General features: G+C 47.1%; 4 protein-coding genes across 8 annotated transcripts in view; 1 reads left to right on the top strand and 3 right to left on the bottom strand.

Moving 5' to 3' along the window:
• col12a1b (collagen, type XII, alpha 1b) overlaps positions 1-1,769 on the bottom strand; it is a 71,258-nt gene extending 69,489 nt beyond the window's left edge. For 3 of the 4 annotated variants that reach the window (XM_054762549.1, XM_054762551.1, XM_054762552.1), the window contains exons 1-2: positions 1,642-1,769; positions 1,343-1,457 (exon numbers count right to left, since the gene is read on the bottom strand). In XM_054762549.1, the coding sequence (XP_054618524.1) occupies positions 1,343-1,421 (79 nt within the window). In that variant the 5' untranslated portion in view covers positions 1,422-1,457; positions 1,642-1,769. Of the gene's footprint in view, positions 1-743; positions 918-1,342; positions 1,458-1,641 lie in introns of those variants that run through there. The other variant, XM_054762550.1, reaches the window with a different exon arrangement.
• Positions 1,770-3,207: 1,438 nt separating this feature from the next.
• Positions 3,208-4,901, bottom strand: LOC129172618 (cytochrome c oxidase subunit 7A2, mitochondrial). The gene is made up of 4 exons (XM_054762567.1): positions 4,747-4,901; positions 4,344-4,433; positions 3,436-3,520; positions 3,208-3,362 (listed from the first exon to the last, which is right to left on the bottom strand). Exons 1-4 carry the CDS (start codon positions 4,762-4,764, stop codon positions 3,304-3,306), a joined length of 252 nt encoding a protein of 83 aa, XP_054618542.1. The 5' UTR covers positions 4,765-4,901; the 3' UTR covers positions 3,208-3,303.
• Positions 4,902-6,086: 1,185 nt separating this feature from the next.
• Positions 6,087-12,231, top strand: myh6 (myosin, heavy chain 6, cardiac muscle, alpha). Of its 2 annotated transcripts, none has more exons than XM_054762554.1 (2): positions 6,087-11,940; positions 12,055-12,231. In XM_054762554.1, the coding sequence occupies exon 1, from the start codon at positions 6,124-6,126 to the stop codon at positions 11,923-11,925; it is 5,802 nt and encodes a 1,933-aa protein (XP_054618529.1). In that variant the 5' UTR covers positions 6,087-6,123; the 3' UTR covers positions 11,926-11,940; positions 12,055-12,231. The 2 variants fall into 2 exon arrangements, with proteins under 2 accessions (XP_054618529.1, XP_054618528.1); XM_054762553.1 differs by having other exon boundaries at positions 6,087-11,945.
• Positions 12,232-12,280: 49 nt separating this feature from the next.
• Positions 12,281-13,135, bottom strand: LOC129172616 (complement C1q tumor necrosis factor-related protein 3-like). Its single transcript, XM_054762564.1, has 3 exons — positions 12,901-13,135; positions 12,704-12,841; positions 12,281-12,616 (listed from the first exon to the last, which is right to left on the bottom strand). The coding sequence occupies exons 1-3, from the start codon at positions 13,118-13,120 to the stop codon at positions 12,345-12,347; spliced, it is 630 nt and encodes a 209-aa protein (XP_054618539.1). The 5' UTR covers positions 13,121-13,135; the 3' UTR covers positions 12,281-12,344.
• Positions 13,136-13,326: the final 191 nt, after the last annotated feature.

Genomic DNA, 13,326 nt, shown 5'->3' with positions numbered 1-13,326 from the left:
ATTCAAATATCATGGCATTTGATGTTGGGTTTTTTTGTTGTTGTATTCATACGTATTATTTACGCAAATGAATTTGTTTATTCCTTTGTTTGTTTTGTCTACATGAAGTATGGTGAGTGACCATTTATGTTTATAAATGTAAAAAATACTAAGAAATAATGGCACGTGTCATCGCAAAAAAAACTGAGTGGACAAAGTGACGTAGCCTCGCGCATGGGCAAAACCGACAGTGTTTCCGGTAGTAGTGACTGGCGTGGAAAAGTGCTAGCTAGCTAGCTACTTAGCTTTATGACACTTTCTAATCTTTCCTAGTAAACCATAATATGACAATCTGTGTTATATCTATCATAGCTAACTATTTATAACTAGCGGCTCAAGGTTTCTAAAAGCACAATGAACTCATTCGTTTTTGCTGACAGAATGTTCTAGCAATTGGAGCCATTGGCCTGTGTCACATGACCTACCAAGCATTAGCTACACGCTAATGCACAAGCAAATAAAAATGCCAGTAAGTTGGCACTTCTTAGCTTTTGGTGCCGAAAAATGTTAATAGAAGAGAAATTGAAGATTCTAGCTCAGTTTTATTCTGTCTACATGTCTTTCCTGAAGCTTCTAGAAGCTTTACTGAGCACCGCCAACCATGATGGTGAAGAATATCACAGTGAGATATTGCCATCAAGTCCAGACTGAGGTCCAGACTTGAGCGGGAGCTGACATGACGGCAACAATGGAGGAACACCAACCTGGCCAAGACGCTTCTTCTGCCTCCACAACATTACTAAAGTGTCCAGAAGATGTGCGTTTCATCCAGATGACGTCAATACATGTTTGATTCCTTATAAAAACACTTCAAACTAAATCAAGACTGCATTTTTAACTCAACTTTTTGTCACGAGAAAGTAACACCGTGAAAAATCAAAGTCATATTTAGACTTGTCTTCTTTTTCTTATGCTTGACCAGCTGACTTTGAGCACGAGCTCCTCCTAGCGGCCACCCGTGTTATTACAGGAAGCCTGCTGCTGTTTTTCATGGAAATCATCATCAGAAAATTTCATATAACAAGAAATATATTTAACAACAGGAAATATATAACATAAAAAAAAATATAGCAATAAAACAGGACATATCTAACATAATACAATAGCAAACACAGTTAATTACAGAATATGATATAATCAGATATGTTAATGCAATACTTTAAGAAATAAATCATCCCATACACACACTCACACAAACACACACTTGCTTTCTCCTCAGCTTTTATTGACATCTACAATAAGAGGCACTAGGAAAGGCAGAGGTGAAAGGTCACATGTGCTGAGGTGGAGGTGGTGGTCTTACCTTGGTCCTGGGCCTGACATGAGCAGGACAGCAACAGCGCCAGGAGGGCAGCGACCACCACAGACGGACCGCTTTTCATTTTCACCTCCTGTGGATCACCACAGCATGGAGATAGCTGCCAGGAGGACACCAAGTGAGAAGAGCAAAAGTGTTGGAAGTGAAATCTAAAAGCATGAAAAGAAAAGATGAGAATAATAACGCTAATTATGTAATAATGAGGGAACATTAGAAGGTTCTGGTCCGCAAGAAGTCCAAAGACTCACCTCATCACTTCTAATCCTAAAAGACTTAAGACTGACCTTGAGCTTGACCTGGAATCTTCTCAAACGTGAACCAAAAACGTGTCAAAGAAGGACAAAGAAGAGGTTCGAATCAGCGAGGTGGTCCGAGGTCCAAGTCTTGAGAGCTCAGCGGGCGACGTGGAGTCTTCCTCCAAGTGGGCCGAGTCTCCTCTCAGCGCGCTACTTAACGGGGGGAGGGGGAGGGGCGGGGTGCCCACACACCACATCGAACCGGACCAGAACTCTCACTTGGAAACTTTGAGATGGTTTAGTGCATTCCATTGTGCTGATGAGGCGGGAAAATGTGACAAAGAAGTGCGCTCATAGAAAACTTAACTGGCAGCCACTATTACTGTTATGAACTCATTTATATTAATAATCAAAAACTTACACTCTACCCAAGTCGGCCCATGTCCACCATCACTAGACACACCTCATCAGGTGCTGCGTTCACACCTGAGATCACAGATTCGAGTCCGACAAAAAAAAATCCATCCATCCTACCTGAACGGCCCCTAGTGGCCGCTACGAGAACTTCACCACGACCAGTAAGAGTGGACCAGTAGGTAGCAGGTTGACTGAGATAAGACAAACTTTTGAGGTTGTAGAAGAAAGTCTGTGTGCAGTTGGATGGGCATAAGTTATGGGACAGTGTGAGATAGGAAGTGTCTTAAATATCCACAATACAACAGCATTTAGAAACAGCGGCCTCCAGCGGCAACACAGCGCCTTGCATACAATATCAAACAATCTTACTGTATCAATTATTAAAACTGCTGGAGGGACATGTCCCACTTGGACCTCAGACTGGAAAGTAAAGAATAAGCATTAAAGTAAATCAAATATACTACTGAATGACATTGCATAGTACTGCAAAGTGTGTATTATAGTTGTGTAGGTTTCCTCTCAAAATGCTATATGCATAGCATAAATTGTCCATAGTGAATGTGTGTGTACATCTGTCCTGTTATTGGCTGGTGACCAGGCCAGCTGGGATAGGTTCCAGCTCAACATGACCCTATGATGATGATGATCTTCAGTTTGTATAAATACGTATCTTCTTTGACATTTTCTACCTTAGACTCGTAAAAGCTGCTCACTCTTTACTCCTACTCGTGAACGGGGGTCACATGACATCATAAACGTATGATGCCACAGTTGTTCACCAGTCTAGTTGAAGTCATCCCAGGAACAACTTACATTTTGAAGCATTCCCATGCACTTGCATACTTTCCATTGCAATTCAGTGCGTAAGTGCACACTTACACTGTTCAGTGCATGAGCAGTGTGGTATGGACAAACACAGTAAACTGTCAGTACTCGGATGTTGCACTCAAAATAGGTGCCTGCAGAGTGACTGACTCAATAGTCGATGATGTCATTGATGTCCATCTTGGCGGAATGGGAGGGACAAACTTAAAATAATGGCGGCTTAGAAGCAACCCGCTGCGATGGAAAGTAGTGAACAGTCAGAGGAGGTGGTAAATATTGTGACGGTCATTTGCAGTAATGACAGTAATACATTCACACACTCAGGAAGTAAGTACTTATTGAAGTGTAATGACTGTCATGAAAAAAATGATGACATGTTTAAACGTTTAATTGATCCTCAGGAAGAAATAAATATTGATCCCATGAACATCATCTTTTTTACAACACACGGAGGACGTCAACACAGAGTCAGTCTTTCTTCTGAGGGTATGACGCCTGCACCAGCTCGTACAACACGTAGCCCACACCTGTGCACACCAACACGCACGCACATAAGATTTCCAGTGAGGCATTGCCGTACTCGCTTTTGACAACACTCACCCAGGACAGTCAGCGCCATGGTGGTTCTGTACAGCAAAGCATCGGCCGTCCCGCCTTTTAGATGGACGGGGAGCCCGTTGTCCTCCTGCAGGGAAGAAAGTGTTAAAAGGTGCTATCGCTCCCTGGCTGCAAATGACACCTTTTTCATCGAAATAATATAAGACCACCACCACCAGCTAGCATATGGTAGCAATAGTGCTTTCAGAGAGCAGACTGGAAAAAAAAGTCTATATTTGTAACAATTACCAGTTTAATTGGATGAGATTGGTTGTTGGCCAAAAAAGGGGAGTGGCTTTAATGTTTTAGACAGCCCCTTCAAGTCAAAACATGACATCACACACGGGAATGTTGTAAGGCCCTATAAACAAGTTATTGAAGAACTTTTAAAATCAAGTCAAGCTCGCAGAGCAAGAATCATCAAAAAAACAAACAAAAAAAAAAAAAAACAATATATCAACATCTACGCTATTTATCATCAAACTTTATATAACAGCCACACATTTCCATTCCGCAAAGACAACTACATGAATCTTCGTCTACTTGGCCGTGCACACTTTCACTTGATTGGTGGCTGTGGTTTCTGGACGGCGACACGCCACCGCAGAGCTTTAAGTTTAAACTTTGTGGCCAACGTGGCATTGTGTGCCGAGAGTCATCAGGTTCACAGTCAGCCTTCTTTGTGTCTATGTGCTAAAACACGTTTGTGTCTCAATTTGTGTACACACTTGTGTTTTTACACTAACGACCTTAGTCCCTTGAATCAGAACGCCTCACAATCTGCAGTTCAGTCCCTTTACAAGCATGCCCTAATATTTTTATTATTATATTATCATTATAGCAAACGTGTCGTTTGGGCCCATGATGCCGACATCAGTTTGTGTTGTCCCTGTAAAAGAAATAAGTCTGACCTGAAACAGTTTCTGGTTCTTGGGGACACGGTTGTCCACCTGACGCCGAGAAGAGTTGCAGATGGTCCGCCGCGCCACCTGCTGCAGGGCCTGGGAACATCAGGACAGTCGTCGTGCATTAGGAAACGCAGAGCATGTGGACACATTTGACAACAATTGATGTTGTAAAACGTTTACACACGCCGCAGAACGCTGCAATGTGCGAGAACAAAAAGCTACGAATAAAAAAAAGTTCTTGTGTCAGAGTGACCACATTAGCCGCATTTGACCGCTAGCTAGCACTTTGAGGCTAAATGTAGCTCGGCGTAAGCTTCTGTTACAAAGCTACGAAACAATATCGGACACAAAAGTAACTAATACCTTACAAAGGTAGAACCGCAATTAAACTAAAAGACTGCCTTACAAATATGCTTCTATTCATCGTTAGCGCCGTCCGTAGTTGTCTTTCTGGCACAAGGACATCAAACTACTTCCTGCTGTTCTTCTTCCCCAATCTTCAAGACCTTATTTGCTCACAGCACGCTCTGCTGCCCCCTTTGGCCTCAACTGGAACCACCTAACTCACTTTTTACCGTCCAACACTAACTTATCAGCGCTACAGTATTCATACCTGTCAACTCTCCTGCTTTTCACCGGAAAACTACCGTATATTGCCGGCTTTTCCGGCCTCCTCTGTTTTTAATTACATGAAGAAAAATGTCTCCGGTTCTGCCGGAGCAGCGCTTCCGGTCCGCTCGGCAACACTCGGCCAACATCGGCGTAATACAGCCTGGAGCCGGTAAAGTCAGGCCTTTAAAATAAAATAAGCCAGTAAAATAACAACCACAATAGACAGTCGGGTCTTTACACCAGCACCCCCAACGGAATCAGATCAGAATTTCTCTTATTTCCCCCGTTTTCCCTTACTTTCCCGGTACATTTGCCTTATTTTCTAATGTAAATGTTGACAGGTATGTTCATTACATGCAGTTATTATGTGTTTGTTTATTTGGGGTTCATCTTTTTACATTGTTCATATTTGAGTCATTGTAACCATTGATAATCAAAGAATACACAAACCAGGATAATCAGTATTCTATATAATGATTCTCAGCCACTTTTCAGAGTGAAGTTACTGCAAATGAGTGATTTAACTTAACGATCATATATACAACCTGCTGCTATTAAGCAAATAAAATATAAATGGCTTAAGTATTCATGTCATCCGTTGATGAACATTGTTTTAAGTGTACACTTAATAATACAACTTGTTCATGTAGTCCTTACCATGCTGATAAAAACACACACTGCACACGCTGATAACACACATACACTGATGCACACAAGCTCATAAAAACACACATTCTCTCTGTCTCAACCACACTGACACACGCACACTTGATGACAAAGTAACATTAATGTTTGTGAAAAAAACATTTCTGTTTTGTTCTTTACAAAAACAAGTATGTGTGTATGTGCATGTGTGTGTGTGCTTGTGCGCATCATACTGTGCATGTTGCAGGACACTTTGGCCGGGTGGGTCTAAATGTAGACGTGTTAGGGATGGGGATATTGATAACGAGTCTGGCTTTTTCCTAAAATGGACTGGTGACAGGCAAAGGTCTCCGCCGTGACCTTGCATTGTCTCCTCAGACAAAATTAGTGTCCACTTTTTTCCCCTTTTCTTGGCTCCTCTCCTTATTCGGTCTTGCGGGTGTCTTTAAAAGCGTATCTGTGCCGCCTTGCATCACAGTTTTGCTTCACCTCGTTTCTCTGCTCAGTCCTGTCAGTCGTCTTGAAAATGTCAGATGCAGCGATGGCCGAGTTTGGGAAAGCCGCTCCGTATCTGAGGAAGTCGGAAAAGGAACGCTTGGAAGCTCAGACGAGGCAATTCGACATCAAAATTGAATGCTTCGTGGTGGATGACAAGGAGGAGTACGTGAAGGGACAAATTCAAAGCAAAGACGGAGGAACCGTGAAGGTGAAGAAGGACGACGGGACGACAGTGAGCGTCAAGGAGGTGGACGTTCACCCGCAGAACCCCCCCAAGTTTGATAAGATCGAAGACATGGCGATGTTCACATTCCTGCATGAGCCGGCGGTGCTGTTCAACCTGAAGGAGCGCTACGCCGCCTGGATGATCTACACCTACTCTGGCCTCTTCTGCGTCACTGTCAACCCATACAAGTGGCTTCCAGTCTACGACGCCGAGGTGGTGGCCGCCTACAGAGGGAAGAAGAGGAGTGAAGCTCCGCCGCACATCTTCTCCATATCCGACAACGCCTACCAGTACATGCTGGCCGACAGGGAAAACCAGTCCGTCCTCATCACTGGAGAATCCGGTGCTGGCAAGACCGTCAACACCAAGAGGGTCATCCAGTATTTCGCCAGCATTGCTGCCGTCGGCGGGGGGGGTAAAAAGGAGTCCAGTAAAGGGACGCTGGAAGATCAGATCATCCAGGCCAATCCGGCGCTAGAGGCCTTCGGCAACGCCAAAACCCTGAGGAACGACAATTCTTCTCGGTTTGGAAAGTTCATCAGAATCCATTTTGGGACCAGTGGAAAGCTGTCCTCCGCAGACATCGAGACCTACTTGCTGGAGAAGTCCCGCGTAACCTTTCAGCTTAAAGCTGAAAGGAACTACCACATTTTCTACCAGATCCTGTCCAATCAGAAGCCAGACCTTTTGGATATGTTGCTGATCACCAGCAACCCATACGACTACTCCTACATCTCCCAGGGAGAAGTTACAGTGGCTTCTATCAATGACTCAGAAGAGCTGATGGCTACAGACAGCGCCTTCGACGTGCTCGGCTTCACCCCTGAGGAGAAGATGGCTGTCTACAAACTCACAGGCGCCATCATGCATTACGGCAACATGAAGTTTAAGCAGAAGCAGCGGGAGGAGCAAGCGGAGCCAGACGGGACTGAGGCGGCAGACAAATCTGCTTACTTGATGGGGCTCAACTCCGCCGACCTGATCAAAGGGCTGTGCCACCCCCGAGTCAAGGTAGGAAACGAGTATGTGACAAAAGGCCAGAGTGTGGACCAGGTCAACTATGCCATTGGTGCACTGGCCAAGTCTGTGTACGAGAAGATGTTCAATTGGATGGTGGTCAGAATCAACCAGTCTCTAGACACCAAACAGCACCGACAGTACTTCATAGGCGTGCTGGACATTGCCGGGTTTGAGATCTTTGATTTCAACACCTTTGAGCAGTTGTGCATCAACTTCACTAATGAGAAACTCCAGCAGTTTTTCAACCACCACATGTTTGTCTTGGAGCAAGAGGAGTACAAGAAGGAGGGAATCGACTGGGAGTTCATCGACTTTGGCATGGACCTGCAGGCTTGTATTGATCTCATTGAGAAGCCACTGGGGATCATGTCCATTCTGGAGGAAGAATGCATGTTTCCTAAAGCCAGCGACCAGACCTTCAAGTCCAAGCTCTACGACAATCATCTGGGTAAGAACAAAATGTTTGAGAAGCCGAGAGCTGCCAAGGGAAAATCAGAGGCTCATTTTGCTCTGGTCCATTACGCTGGTACTGTGGACTACAACATCACTGGCTGGCTGGTGAAAAATAAAGATCCTCTCAATGAAACTGTAGTCGGTCTGTACCAGAAGTCCTCACTCAGGCTGCTGAGCGTGTTGTTTTCAAGTTACTCAGGTAGTGACGGTGGCGACAAGGGAGGCAAAGGAGCCAAGAAAAAAGGCTCCTCCTTCCAGACAGTGTCGGCTCTTCATAGAGAGAATCTCAACAAGCTTATGACCAATCTGAAGACCACACATCCCCACTTTGTACGCTGCCTGATTCCAAATGAGAGAAAGACTCCGGGAGTCATGGACAACGGCCTCGTCATGCACCAGCTACGTTGTAACGGTGTTCTTGAAGGCATCCGAATTTGCAGGAAAGGTTTTCCAAACCGTGTCCTCTACGGAGACTTCAAACAGAGGTATCGAATTCTCAACGCGTCCGCCATCCCCGAGGGTCAGTTTATCGACTGCAAGAAGAGTGCTGAGAAGCTGCTGTCATCTCTGGACATTGACCACACGCAGTACAAGTTCGGCCATACAAAAGTATTTTTTAAAGCCGGCCTACTCGGGACTCTAGAGGAGATGCGAGATGAACAACTCTCGCGAATCATCACGAGAATCCAGGCCAATGCTCGTGCGCTGCTAATGAGGGCTCAGTTTGCGAAGCTAGTAGAGCGCAGGGATGCCCTCATGGTTGTCCAGTGGAACCTTCGTTCTTTCCTGAGTGTAAAGAACTGGCCGTGGATGAAGCTTTTCTTCAAGATCAAACCCCTGCTGAAGAGCGCTGAATCTGAGAAGGAGATGGCAAACATGAAAGATGAGTTCAACAAGCTGAAGGAAGCGCTGGAGAAATCTGAAGCACGTCGAAAGGAGCTTGAGGAGAAAATAGTGACTCTCCTTCAAGAGAAGAATGACTTGACTCTGCAAATTCAGTCTGAGCAAGACACGCTAACGGACGCAGAAGAACGATGTGAGCAGCTCATCAAGAGCAAGATTCAACTGGAGGCTAAACTCAAAGAGATGAGCGAGAGACTGGAGGACGAGGAGGAACTAAATGCGGATCTGACGGCCAAGAAACGGAAGCTGGAAGACGAGTGTTCTGAGTTAAAGAAAGATATTGATGACCTTGAGCTGACATTGGCCAAGGTTGAGAAAGAGAAGCATGCCACAGAGAACAAGGTGAAGAACCTGACTGAGGAGATGGCGTCCCAGGATGAGAACATCATGAAGCTCACCAAAGAGAAGAAAGCTCTGCAGGAGGCTCACCAGCAGACACTGGATGACCTTCAGAGTGAGGAGGACAAAGCCAACAGCCTGAGCAAATCCAAAGTGAAGCTGGAGCAGCAGGTGGATGACCTGGAGGGCTCTTTGGAGCAAGAAAAGAAAGTCCGGATGGAGCTAGAGAGGTCAAAGCGGAAGCTCGAGGGGGACGTGAAGCTGACACAGGAGAATTTGATGGATTTAGAAAATGACAAGCAGCAGCTGGAGGAAAAGCTAAAGAAAAAAGACTTTGAGGTTTCCCAGGTCACCTCGAGACTGGAGGATGAGCAGGTTGCTTCAGGACAGCTCCAAAAGAAGTTGAAAGAAAACCAGGCAAGGATTGAGGAGCTGGAGGAGGAGCTGGACGCCGAGCGTGCCGCTCGAGCCAAAGTGGAGAAGCAGCGCTCAGACCTTTCACGTGAGCTGGAAGACATCAGCGAGCGTCTGGAGGAGGCGGGTGGAGCCACGTCAGCACAGGTGGAGCTCAATAAGAGGAGAGACACCGAATTCCAAAAGCTGCGCAGAGAGCTGGAGGAGTCCACACTACAACACGAAGCTACGGCCGCCGCACTGAGGAAGAAGCATGCAGACAGCGTGGCTGAACTGGGTGAACAGATAGATAACTTGCAGCGAGTCAAGCAGAAGCTGGAGAAGGAAAAAAGTGAGCTGAAGCTGGAGCTGGACGACTTTTCGTCAAGCATGGAGAGTGTGGCCAAGAACAAATCCAACGTTGAAAAGATGTGTCGAACGATGGAGGACGCCATGACAGAATACAAAAGCAAATACGAGGAGGCTCAAAGGTCCATCAATGATATGACTACCCAGCGGGCCAAGCTGCTCGCTGAGAACAGCGAGTTTGGTCGTCAAATGGAGGAGAAGGACTGTTTGATATCTCAGCTGACAAGAGCAAAGAACTCATACAACCAGCAGGTAGAAGACCTACGCAGACAACTGGAGGAGGAAGTCAAGGCCAAGAACGCCCTCGCCCACGTTGTGCAGTCTACCCGCCACGACTGCGATCTGCTCCGAGAACAGTTTGAAGAGGAGCAGGAAGCTAAGGCTGAGCTGCAGAGAGCCCTCTCCAAATCCAACACGGAGGTCTCGGCTTGGAGGACCAAGTACGAAACCGATGCAATCCAGAGAACCGAAGAGTTGGAGGAAGCAAAAAAGAAGCTGGTCCAGAGATTGCAGGAGGCAGAGGAGGCCATCGAGGCAGCAAATGCCAAGTGTTCGTCGCTTGAGAAGACCAAGCACCGACTCCAGAATGAGATTGAGGACTTGATGCTGGACCTTGAGAGGTCCAATGCAGCTTCTGCGGCGCTGGATAAAAAACAACGGGCTTTTGACAAAGTCTTGGCAGAGTGGAAGCAAAAGTTTGAGGAGTCACAATGTGAGCTGGAAGCCTCACAGAAGGAGGCAAGATCTCTCAGCACCGAGCTCTTCAAACTAAGAAATGCTTACGAGGAGTCCCTGGACCAACTGGAAACCACAAAGAGAGAGAACAAAAACCTGCAGGAGGAGATCTCGGACCTCACCGACCAACTCGGGGAGGGGGGCAGAAGTGCTTGTGAACTTGAAAAAATGAGGAAGCAACTTGAACAGGAAAAGGCAGAGCTACAATCAGCACTGGAGGAGGCCGAAGGTTCTCTGGAGCATGAGGAGAGCAAAATCCTGCGAGTCCAGCTGGAGTTCAACCAAGTGAAGGCCGACATGGAGCGGAAGCTGGCAGAGAAAGATGAGGAAATGGAGCAGGCCAAAAGAAACTACCAGCGAATGGTGGACTCACTCCAGTCCTCTCTGGAATCTGAGACCAGGAGCCGCAACGAAGCGCTGAGAGTGAAAAAAAAGATGGAGGGTGACCTTAACGAGATGGAGATCCAGCTCAGCCAAGCAAACAGGCTAGCGGTCGACGCCCAGAAACAACTGAAGACCCTCCAAGTCTTCCTGAAGGACAGCCAGTTGCTGTTGGATGACGCCCAGCACGGGAACGATGACCTGCGTGAGAACATTGCAGTCCTGGAACGTCGAAACAACCTGATTCAAGCCGAGCTGGAGGAGGTGAGGGCCGCCCTTGAGCAGACGGAGAGAAGTCGCAAACTGGCTGAGCAGGAGCTGACAGACTCGACAGAACGCATGCAACTCCTGCACTCGCAGAACACCAGCCTGATCAACCAGAAGAAGAAGCAGGAGGCCGACCTCCTCCACCTGCAGAATGAAATGGAAGAGGTGATCCAAGAGAATCGAAACGCTGAGGAAAAGGCAAAGAAGGCCATCACAGATGCGGCCATGATGGCTGAAGAGCTGAAGAAGGAGCAGGACACTAGCGCACATCTGGAGCGCATGAAGAAGAACATGGAGCAAACCATCAAAGACCTGCAGCACCGTCTGGATGAGGCTGAGCAGGTCGCAATGAAGGGCGGCAAGAAGCAACTCCAGAAACTGGAGGCTCGCATCAAAGATCTAGAGAATGAGCTGGAGGCGGAGCAGCGGAGAGGAATCGAGTCAGTCAAAGGCATTCGCAAGTATGAACGCCGCCTTAAAGAACTCACCTACCAGACCGAGGAAGACCACAAGAACGTGGCTCGGCTCCAGGACTTGGTGGACAAGCTGCAAGTGAAGGTGAAGTCCTACAAACGTGCTGCAGAGGAGGCCGAAGAGGTGGCAAACGGCAACATGGCTAAAGTGCGCAAGCTGCAGCACGAGCTAGACGAAGCGCAAGAGCGGGCCGACGTGGCTGAGTCACAGGTGAACAAACTGAGGGCCAAGACCAGGGATGGAGCCGCCAAGAAAGGCCTGGACGAGTGAGGAGCACCACCACTGGTAAGGTGCGGCCATACTTCCCATACTTACATCATATTGAACTTAGCGCTAACGTAGCACAAGGTCTTCATGTTGAGGCCTTCAATGCTAACAATGTCATCACGTGTTTGACAGGCTCCTTTCTGACGACGGACAGACGTCACGTGACAGCACTTCCCTGTTCAGGAGGCAGCAAGTAACAATAAGTCGCTGCTTTTCACAGTAAAAAATAAGTAAATCGACACCTTTTAGCACAATGCAGCTTCCTGTCTTTTGTCTTTAAAATTAGAGTTGCCTTTAATGAGTCCACTAACGACACAAAATCGCGCGCACCCACACACACACACACACACGCACTTAGTGATGCTGCAGGGTCAGTGCTTTATTGCTTAGTCATAAGTGTAAGCCTTGTGACCCAGTGGGGTTTACATGGGTTCGATGAGGAAGCCGCTGAAAGTGCTGAGTCGGCTCTGGTCAAAAGTACTCTTGTTGACCCACAAGGTGACCCACAGCTTGTCTCCCTCCTCCAATTCCAGCGTCATGCCGTTGGTGGCGCTGCCATGCGTTCCCCTGGTGTCGTAGATGGCGAACATGTTGACACCGTTTTTCAGCACTGCTGCGTTCATCGCACCCGAGTTGCCCACGGAGCAGGTGAAGATGATGAAGTAGAGGCCTTTGACAGGGGCTGTGAAGATGCCTGCGGGAGGACGGTCACTGTCATTGTGCTAGCTTAGAGCAAACGTGAAGAAATGCTATGCTAGTTAGCCGTTAGGTGATGTGGTACCTGTGTTGACGTCATAGCCGTTACCCACATTTGTCACCACCCTCTTGAAAACCAGCGTGGTGTCTGTGTTGAAGGGTCCCACATGGGTCCAGTCTGTGGTGCTGACCAGCGCCGCTGAGAACGCCACGTGAGTTTTGGCTGCAGGATGATAGGTCGTAGGTCAAGTCTATTTCCAAGACCTTGTCTATCTCACTTACTTGCTTCTGCGGCGTCCTTCTCCAGCTTGTCTACGCGTGCTGCCAGATTCTGAAGGAGGAGCTGTTGTTCGTGGTCACTCTTCCAGTACTTGGTGTCCAATATCAATTGAGCACGAAGCCCAACGAGGACGCACAGCAGCAGCGCCGCTCTGAACCACAAGCACGCCATCGCTTCTCTGTGAAGGTCGTTGGACTCGCTCTGTCCATAACGCTTGACCATCGTGTGGACTCTGAACTTTGTTCACAAACATTTGCTGTACAAACTCCAACCAGAAACCTTCCACGAGTCATGCAACGTTACTAACAGGCAAATGTGGCTAGCAGCTAGCACATGTAATGCTGGTTTATCACACGTTACATAATTACATACTGTATATCTAGCATATTACACCAAAAGTATATAAAAGATAGAAAAATGAAAGGATG

This window comes from Dunckerocampus dactyliophorus, chromosome 19 (assembly GCF_027744805.1).
Source record: "Dunckerocampus dactyliophorus isolate RoL2022-P2 chromosome 19, RoL_Ddac_1.1, whole genome shotgun sequence".
NCBI classification, from domain to species: domain Eukaryota; kingdom Metazoa; phylum Chordata; class Actinopteri; order Syngnathiformes; family Syngnathidae; genus Dunckerocampus; species Dunckerocampus dactyliophorus.
This window is presented reverse-complemented; position numbering and strand designations above follow the sequence as displayed.